We start from the raw sequence: 10,004 nt of genomic DNA, 5'->3' as shown, positions 1-10,004 counted from the left end.
CATCCCTGCATCCCTGGGATGAAGCCTACTTGGTCATGATGGTTGATCGTTTTGATGTGTTCTTGGATTTGGTTTGCGAGGATTTTATTGAGTTTTATGCATCGATATTCATAAGGGAAATTGGTCTGAAGTACTCTTTCTTTGTTGGATCTTTCTGTGGTTTAGGTATCAGAGTAATTGTAGCTTCATAGAATGAATTTGGTAGAGTACCTTCTGTTTCTATTTTGTGGAATAGTTTGAGGAGAACTGGAATTAGGTCTTCTTTGAAGGGCTATACTAAACCCATCTGGTCCTGGGCTTTTTTTTTTTGGTTGGGAGACTATTAATGACTGCTTGTATTTCCTTAGGGGAAATTGGAGATATGGTTTATCAGAAACTGAAGGCAGTGATCTGAGAATGATTCAGCTCACCTTCTCCAGCCATGAAGAATTCCCTGGAAGACATGAAAAACCAGAAATGAGTTCTTTCTTAGACCACCACCCTCCAGAAGGAGCCCTGCCTCCTCTCTTTACGCCTAGACTTTAGCCTAGTGAGACCCAGGCCATACCTCTACTGTTCAGAAGTGCAAGATATTTTTCTGCTGTTTTGGTAGCTGAGTGAATGTGCATGATATTCTTACTACTGCAGCAAAACTGTCCCCTAAATCTGTCCCTTCCAGAGCAAGAAAAACTACCAGGATACAGACTTCCATAGAATCCAAAATGACAAGATTGGAACATTTAATCAGTTGCTGATTTGGTGGCCAGCAAGAGGGGAAACTCTTAATAACAGTGATATAAACAAGATACCCATAGTTTTTCTATTACATAAAAGGTGGCCAGTCCACAGCTAGTTTGATATCTTTACACTGGCCCAGAGAGATGGCTCAGAAGTTAAGAGCACCTGCTGCTCTTCCAGGGGACTTGAGTTCAGTTCCCAGACCCAACTCGGGTGATGCCTATAACTTCAGTTCTAGGACATCTATTATTCTCTTTCAGTCTCCACATATGCATACATACATGTGCAAATACACATAGAGACACATGAATTTTTTAAATGGGTCTATTTTTTTTAAAGAAATTTAAACTTAAGCCCCAAAGCTTAAAAACAGAGAAAAAAAATGCAGATTCTGCTCATCCTGGAATATTGAAGATGACCAGAAACAGGAGAGAAATGACAGTGAGGGATAACTCCTTCTCCAAGACATCATTGCTGTGTCTCATTGCTGAAGCTTGGATAATCATATCGAGTAGCAAAGGAGGCTGGAAAATGGATCATTCAGCAGACAGTACCCAGATAGGGTCCAGGCTTCTTGTAATCTTTGAAACAGAAAGGATGCGGGCTTGAGAAATGACTAAGTTGGTAAAGTGCTTGCCACATAAGCATGAAGTCCAGAACCTGTGTAAAAATTTTGGCTACAAGGGCATGCACCTGTAATCCCATGACTGGGAGGATCCTTAAGGGCTCAGTGGCCAGCTAGCCTAGAAGAATCAGTAAGTGCTGTTTTCAATAAAAAAGTCTGTCTCAAAAAATTAGGTAATGAACAGTTGACATTAACCTTTAGCCTACAAACACACACACACACACACACACACACACACACATGGCACATGAGCATACAAAAACATGTAAAACACATACACATAAGAAAAGAAATGGTCCCAGCACTCGGGAGGCAGAAGCAGGTGGATTTCTGAGTTCAAGGCCAGCCTGGTCTACAGAGTGAGTTCCAGGACAGCCAGGGCTACACAGAGAAACCCTGTCTCGGAAAAAAAAAAAAAAAAAAAAAAAAAAAAAACAAGAAAAGAAATGGAAGCTGGGTGTGGTGGCACATGGCTTTAATCCCAGCACTTGGGAGGCAGAGGCAGGTGGCTCTCTGAGTTTGAGGCCAGCCTGATCTACAAAGTGAGTTCCAGGACAGCCAAGGCTACACAGAGAAACCCTGTCTCAAAAAACAAAAAAATAAACAACAACAACAAAAAAGAAATGGAAAGAAAAGATACCATTACTAGGAAAGAGTACTGGGGGTCAAATTATGGTCTGCACTTCAGGTTACTGTATGATTTAGTTTCAGTTCAATGCAGCAGAGTAGCTAGCCAGACTTCCAAATCTCTTTCAGGCCCAGTGAAGGTTCAGTAATCCTGTGATTATCTGCACTCAAATGTAATGAATGAATTCTAGTTCAGCAGAAGCGTTAGCTTCATAGAAGAGTGTCCAGGGACTTGGAGATCATGGCTGTCTTTATCAGGCTGGCTGGACTTCAATACTCTGTCTTGGCTTTATAAAGTTTTGCTAGGCTGTCAATGGTTTATTGGGTTTTGGACATATAATATCCCTATGCAATAACCAGGTTCTTAACCATGCTGATGAACCATCACAGTTTTTAATTTCACGTGAGTGTGTGTGTGTGTGTATTCCAGACACACATGTGGAGGTCTGCAGACAACTGGCAGGAATCATTATTTCTCTTCTTCCACCATGTGGGCCTGCAGGGGATTGAACCTAGGTCTTCAGGCCGCAAGTTCATTTACCCATTCAATCATCCCTCAAGCCTTTTTTCTTTTTTCTGACAGGAATTTCTCCCTCACTTCATCTTCAAGTGTCTGATGGTAGTTTGGAGCTTCTTGTTTCTTCAGACATAGCTTCAATTTCTCCCTCACTGTGTTGTCTCCAAACCCTTTGAAACAAAGTTGAGGGAACAGTTAATTGCCTTCCCGTTTACACTGCAAATGTTAGGCGGGCTGTTTTCAGCATTCATTATAAACTGTCTCAGAAGGAACTTGACAGAGAATTATATGAAATGTCCTCTTTTATCTTGAAGAATTATGCATGGAAAAATACCAAAGAGATAATTTACAGACTTTTGTTCTTAATACTAAAGAGATCGCTTATAATCTTTTTTTGAAGTGGTGGTTAAAATTGTCTATGACCTATTATGTCTTATTCTTCATCCCTTGGGTTTCCTATGTGCCCTTGTTCATTTTTGAGAAGAACCTGGTCTGGTTCCATTCTTACATAAAAACATTTCCCAAAGTGAGCCAGCATTTTAGCTTTTAATATAATGGATCCAGAACAAGAATGGACCAGTGTTGACCTATGCCATGTGCTGTGTTTCATTTCCTGGGCCGGGCACTCTAGTTAAATTAATGCTCTTGGATATTGCTACCCTATCAAATGTCAGTAACCTCCAGGGACAGCTTTAAATGATCTTGTGTAGAACCTTGATGAGAAGCCAGACCCAATCAAGAGCTGGGGGAGGACACCACCAAACATGAAACAGAGTGATTTTTTAAAATAAGGAAAAAAAAGAACAGTAAGGAAACAGTAAAATGATTTATAGCCCAAGAAAGAATTAGAAGAGAAATAAAATTTAAGGTAGGTTTGAAAGCATGTGGGAACCATGCCATAGGAGGGGGGCTGGGAGCTCCGGCAGAGACATAGTCGCTTGATCTTCACTGGCAGAGAACTTCCCTTTCAGAGTAGAGGGCACACTTCAGCATTTGAGATGTGGTTCTGTCTCCCCTGGCCACTGTGGCTGTGTACCTGAAGGACTAAGAAAAACAACTGGGAGCAAAGAGCTGTGAACTCAGACACAGGTCAGAGAGTACTTAGGGACTTTTCTTCACAATGTGCAGTTCAGTGGCATTGGAAAGTCAACCCCCACACTCCCCACTGCCCCTGCTGTCCCAGTTTAGTGTCTCTATGGTAAGCAGTTTGAGGTGGTCACAGCTGAACAGCAGACTAGAGCTTGATGCTGGTAAACTATTGGAAATAGTGTTGAGAACTGAAAGAAAATTGAATTTGCCTGTGTTTGCTCTGTTCAGCTTTCTTCTCATTCTCTAAGGACACATCACCCAGCCCCGGACAATAGAGAACCCACACCCACAGCAGCCACACAGTAATGGTGTGTACCAGAATGCTACCAATTCCAGGGCATTTTATAAATTAAATTAAGATGACTTAATATCATATATACATGTGTGTGTGTGTGTGTGTGTGTGTGTGTGTGTATCAGTGCATTTTACTCTGCCAGACTAGGTGAACTCTTTGGGGCAGAGCAGAAATCGGAAATCAATGATGCTGATTGAGATACAGGTGGCTGGTTACCAGCAGTGTTTTGAGGTCCACCAGTTGTGAAGAAATGCATGTGTGGCAGCTTGTGAATTCTCTGATGCAGTCTTCCTCCATGTTTTCTAGAGTGTCTGAAGACCCCATCCAACGCTCCAATGGCCAGCAACAACACCGCCAGCATAGCACAAGCCAGGAAGCTGGTAGAACAGCTGAAGATGGAAGCCAACATCGACAGGATAAAGGTGAAGATGACGTAATCTGTAGCTCATTTAACTTGACTAAGGAGCAAATGTCTTGCAGCCAACTGCCATTTGACTGGTTTTCTACAGAGATGGGTAATATCAGAAAGAATATGAGAGGGTTCTAACAATTCCACTGATACTAATTTCTCTAAGGTATCTTTGTTTTCTTGAGGATTCTCCAACATCAAATGATGATATGCATTGAAGTGGGGTCCCTATGTTGAGTCAGAAACAATCCAGGCAGGGGTGGCACATGGCTTCAATCTTTATGCTTGGGTGGCAGAGGCAGGTGGATCTCTGAGTTTGAAGCCAGCCTGATCTACAGAGCGAGTTCCAGGATAGGCAAGGCTATACAGAGAAACCCTATCTTAAAAAACATAAACCAGCAAACAAATAAATACCACAGCAAAAAGAAAAATGGGCCTGTGCTGAGTTCCAGCCAAAGCAAAGAGTGGGCACTTGAGACATCAATCCACTAGCCAACTCCCAGACCCAATAAAGATCTTCTCATTTTGGGTTCTAACTTTTTCTGTGCCATTCAGTATCTCAGATTTAGTGCTGATTTTATGAGTCTAATCTGTTTTATTCATTCATTCATCACTGACAAGTTTTTCATCTTTATATCTTACTGATTTTTTTTTTCACACTTGAGGCCTAGGTAGCCATTTCAGTGAATGAAGTACCTTCCTTCAAACATCTGGGCTTGAGTTTGGATCTCTAGCATGCCCATACAAAGTCAAATTTGGGTGCCTGCAAGATGGCTCAGTGGTAAAGTTGATCACTAACAAGCCCAGCGATCTGAGTTCAAGCTCCAGAACCCACAGAGTAAAAGGGGAGAGCTGACTCCCTCCGAGTTCCACTGTGGTACACACACACACACACACACATACACACACACCACATCACATACCATATACACAAACACACACACATACTACACATACACATACCCACTTACCACATACAAACACTCATATACACACATACCACACACACTTACCACATAAACACACTCACATACAAACATATCACACACATACACACACATACATACATACTACATATATAGACATCACATACACATCACATACATACACACACACACACATGCACGCGTAAATAAATGATGCAAAAAGAAAACAAAACATCCAGATGTGGTAGTGCTCAGAAACAGGCAGGTTTCAAGGACTCAACAACCTGCCAGTTAACAGAAACAGAAAACTCTAGATTCAGTGAGAAACCCTGTTTCAAAACTAAGGTTGAGAGAGATGGAGAACAATATCCAGCATTCACCTCTGGCCTCCACATGCACATACAAAGTCATTCTTGTTCTCCCTTAAGAGGCCAAGCCGCATGGATGTCTAAGGAAGATCAGTAATTCACTTTTTCTTTCATGCCCCAGATTTCAGTGTTCAGACCCTTGGCGTATTTTGAATGTGAAGCTAGCCCCACTGTCACCGAATAGACAGCTATTATAGGTTGAATTGCCCGAGTGGTAAATTTCAGTCAGTCACAACAATTTCACTTCCTCAGAAACACTTTAGGAAACGGAACTCAGAAACATATCTCAATGTACTAAAATAAAACTAGAACATTATTCCAAGTGCCTTCTTAAAGACCATGACATTTTTCTACTTTCTCTTCTTCTACACCTTAAAAAGTCTGGATCAGTCAGTGGATGCCCTGGACTGGGCAGTAGGCAAGAAAATGTAGCTCAGGACCCAAGTCCAGCCCACGCTGTTTTTATAAATAAAGTATTATTGAAACACATGTATACTCATTCACTTACATTCTGTGGGTGGCTCCAGTCACACTCCAGCCATAAAACAGAGGTGTTAACAGAGATCACACAGCCCACAAAACTCCAAATAATGACCCTCTGTCCCTTAACAAAACGAGTCTGCTGGTTCCTGGTTTAGAGCTGTTGTTCTCTGCCCACTCTATGTTCACATCACTCAAAGGACTCTATAAGCAGATCAATTCCCAAAACATGCCAAAAAGAGAGCCAATTAAATCAGGGTCTGTTGGGTTTAGGGTTTGGGCATCAGTCTTTTTGTTTTGTTGGTTTTTTTTTTAATCTTCAGTTAATTCCAACATATGGCTACAGTTAAGACCTGCTACCTCAGAGCAAGGGGTTTGAACCTCCTCCCTCTGTCTGTCCGGTCCTGGATAGTGAAGAGAGCGCTAATCTACCTTCATAAAGAAGCTAGGCAAATAGCCAGGACATTTTCCTTTGTAAACTCTGGCTCCTGGAGGTGGGCCACACCATCATCCCTCTCTGTTTTCTGCGGTATTTATTTTTCCTAGCTTGTGAGTGAGACAAGGGCTCCTTCCCGTGTGTTTTCTTCCTCTGTCACTCTCTGGCTCCTTCTCCTTCATTGCTTCTATTTTTTCATCCCTTTACTGGAAAAAAATACAGAGACTGGTGGGCATTTTAACCTCTAGGAGAAGGGAGATGGCCCAGGGACTGCTGTATCAGAGAGAGACATTCATTTCCTTTATGAGGGACCAAGGCTCTCCACCAATCATCGTCCTGAGAAACAGGGGTTTTGTTTTATGAAGCTCTGCTGTAGCTGGCATACCCACCACTCTTCACAATCACTAGACACTGGTCCTGAAGGAGCACATGCTGAAATGCCCTCTTCCACCAGGTCATTTTTTCCATGCCTGCATCCTTGACTGCAATGGTTCCTGCTTGGTCCCTGCAGCTCAGTTCAGCTTGCTTCTGTCAGCTGTCAGTCACCCGTCACACTCCTGCCAAGAAAACTTTCCTGGAGAAAATTTCATTGTGTTCCTCTCCCACAGAGAACTTTATTATTCCATAGCTCCCCGTTCGTTAAACAACAAATCTCAAATGTTCATGGAACCCATGGAGTTCCCTTGCAGATCTCTTCAGCTTCATGCCCTTCCTCTTGCCCACAATGTCATATCAACCACCGTTGATTCCCTCAAAAGGAGACTCAAGTCTCCTTGAACATCCTCCATTTCTCCCTTTCCACTCTTGGTTTACTAATGAGAATGGCACTCCTTGAGAGGCAATCCATGAGGGAGCATAGACTCCCTGAGGATTCAGGCCAATCAATAGGTTCTCAAAGAAGCGTTCCAGGACCTTCCCTGTGACGTTCAGATGTTTTTCATCTGTTCATTTGTTCATCTATTTGTCTAATACATATTTTAGATTTTCTGTGTTGCTGGCACTCATTAGGTTTGGGAGATAGAAATGAACAGATAGGATTCATGCCCTCAGTTATGTGAGGGGTAGACATGGAAGATACGACCTGCTATCAGAATAAGCAAAAATATCCAGGAAGGATAGTTTCCAAAGATGTCAAAGCTAACCCCTGATTGCCCTTTGAAGAGACATAAATAAATAGCTTCTGAGAGATGGGGGATGGTGGGGAGCACATGCAAGGAGTGAACCATGCACGGAGTGGCCACTACCCTAGTGAGCCTCACAGTTGCATCTCTGAGTCCTTCTTGATGTCATCAGACCTTCTGTTGATGGAGATACAGCAGCAGCCTGTACTCTGGCATTTGTTCTGTACCACACAACCAGCCAGGCAGGCTGTGGTGAAATGACAAATTATTTTTAGTTTCTCTGTTGGGTAACACTGTGACTATATTGACACCGTTCTCAGCTAGCTGGTTCAGGGATCCTTCAAGGGCTCTGAGATTTCTAACTGCTTCACTTATTTTTTAAGCCTGAGCCTTCCAGCAGCAAGAGGGGACTTTTGTTTGCTTGTTTGTTTTTGGTTTTCTAGGCAGGGTTTTTCTGTGTATCAAGGACTGTCCTGAAACTTGCTCTGTAGACCAGGCTGACCTTGAATACACAGAGACCCACCTGCCTCTGTCTCCTGAGTGCTGGGATTAAAGGTGTGCCACCACTGCCTGGTTAAGAGGGGACTTTTTGGACAATGCTAGGCTTTTAATTTTCCATTTATAGCAGTTACCTCATCAAACAATAGCTTTATGTGCATCTTGAAGAACCATCTGTAGCTAAGGTGACCTGAGGAGGACCCTTGGTAAGAGGACTAGGGTGCAGCTACCACTGGAACTCCCAAAGATCCCATAAGCAAGAGGTGCCTTATCCCTCAGGTGGCCCCCAGAGCAACCCAGACTGCTCTATTGGACCTGAATAACACTTTTTAGTTTGAAACCTTTCTTGTTTTTTTAACCTTTGTATCATATGTCCTGGGAGATTCAGACTAATGGAGCCCATATCTGTTCATAATCCCAGGCATATATAAATGACCTTCCCAGGTGATCTCTGTTTCCTTGTTAGCATTTCCTTCAAGGATAGGGAGTAAAAGCCAGTGAGTCAAAGCAAAGGCATAGAGAGGGATTGTGAATGGTGATGCTAAGATTTCTAAAGCAGGGAATATACAAAGCCTAAAAGAGAAATAAGGGAAAGCTTATCTATCCTTAGAATGCAGGTGGGGGACACATACAGAAGTAGAGGACAGCAGGGTTACAGGAAGTACCTTGTTATTACCATATTAGGACTCTTTGGGTATCAAATAGAAACCCAAAGCAAACTAACTTAAGCAGAAAGAGGGGATTAATTATACAAGACACAAGGTATCATAGAATACAGGGGCAGAAATGCAGTTGAAGGGTCAGCAATTAAAGGGATGATTCGAGCCACTGGGAACTGCGAGGCCTCCATGATGAGCCATTGCTTCTCCTGCCATTTGTATTTCCTAGGAAGAGTGAATTTCTCAGCTGATTGGTGCATATGACAGATACGAGATGGCCACCCTCAGCTCCCAAGGTAACAGAAAGACTTGGCCACATTTTTTCTAGTTTCACCGCCATAGTCTGACGTCTCTGGTTAGCAAGAATAAGACATCTCTAACTCTAATCACCTGCCATCAAAATCAAGCTGCAGCATAAAATCCTGATTTCTAGGAATTAAGAATAAAAAAGGAGCCAGGAATTAAGAATAAAAAAGGAGCCAGTAAGCTAGGGTGATCTTTGAAAGTGGCCACTCTTAATGTTACAAAAAGGAATCTAGAGGTAAGAGGGGGAAAAAAAATACCAAGGCCAAGAACGTGAGGAAACTGATTGGTTCTTAACTGGTTAGACTCATAAACTGACCCCACATAACAATTTCAAGTTTGCTAATTTTTCTCAAATATTTCTAGTATACCTTTTCAATGGATTCCCCTTCTTGCTCTAGTAATGTGTTGTGTAAATTCCTACTTACCTGGTAATTCTGGGCTCCTCACTGGGAACATCCCACCCCATTCCACACCCCATTTTTGCCCATGTAAATTATATTCCTTCATTAAGGGTTAGCTTAACCCCTCATCTGTTCATTAATCTTTTTGTATTCCTACCAAATTTGCTAAATAACTTTTATTAAATAAACTTTGCCAAACAGACTACACGGTCCTTTAGGTCAAAGGCAGTTTTTGTGTCCTTTGTGATTCTTTGAAAATTCTAAGTATGAATGTAGTTAGCTAAATAAAACTGCAGTAATCAGAGAGAATTCAAACGCCAGATGAAAAGGAGTAGGAGAGGTGGGTCTAAGTCAGATGGTGTGTGATGGTGTGACAGTAGGAGAGGTGGGTCTAAGTAAGATGGTGTGCTATGGTGTGACAGTAGGAGAGGTGGGTCTAAGTCAGATGGTGTGTGATGGTGTGACAGTAGGAGAGGTGGGTCTAAGTCAGATGGTGTGCTATGGTGTGACAGTAGGAGAGGTGGGTCTAA

At 42.4% G+C, this 10,004-nt stretch overlaps 1 protein-coding gene across 1 annotated transcript in view; it reads left to right on the top strand.

The window, feature by feature from the left end:
* The window catches only part of Gng2 (G protein subunit gamma 2), a 104,651-nt gene that overhangs the window by 82,005 nt on the left and 12,642 nt on the right, over positions 1-10,004 (top strand). The window contains exon 4 of the mRNA XM_021181885.2: positions 4,177-4,292. Coding sequence (XP_021037544.1) covers positions 4,206-4,292 — 87 coding nt within the window. The 5' untranslated portion in view covers positions 4,177-4,205. The remainder of the gene's footprint in view (positions 1-4,176; positions 4,293-10,004) is intronic.

Source organism: Mus caroli, chromosome 14 (genome assembly GCF_900094665.2).
Source record: "Mus caroli chromosome 14, CAROLI_EIJ_v1.1, whole genome shotgun sequence".
NCBI classification, from domain to species: domain Eukaryota; kingdom Metazoa; phylum Chordata; class Mammalia; order Rodentia; family Muridae; genus Mus; species Mus caroli.
Note: the sequence above shows the minus strand (reverse complement) of the source record. Positions and strands in the feature narration are given on the sequence as shown.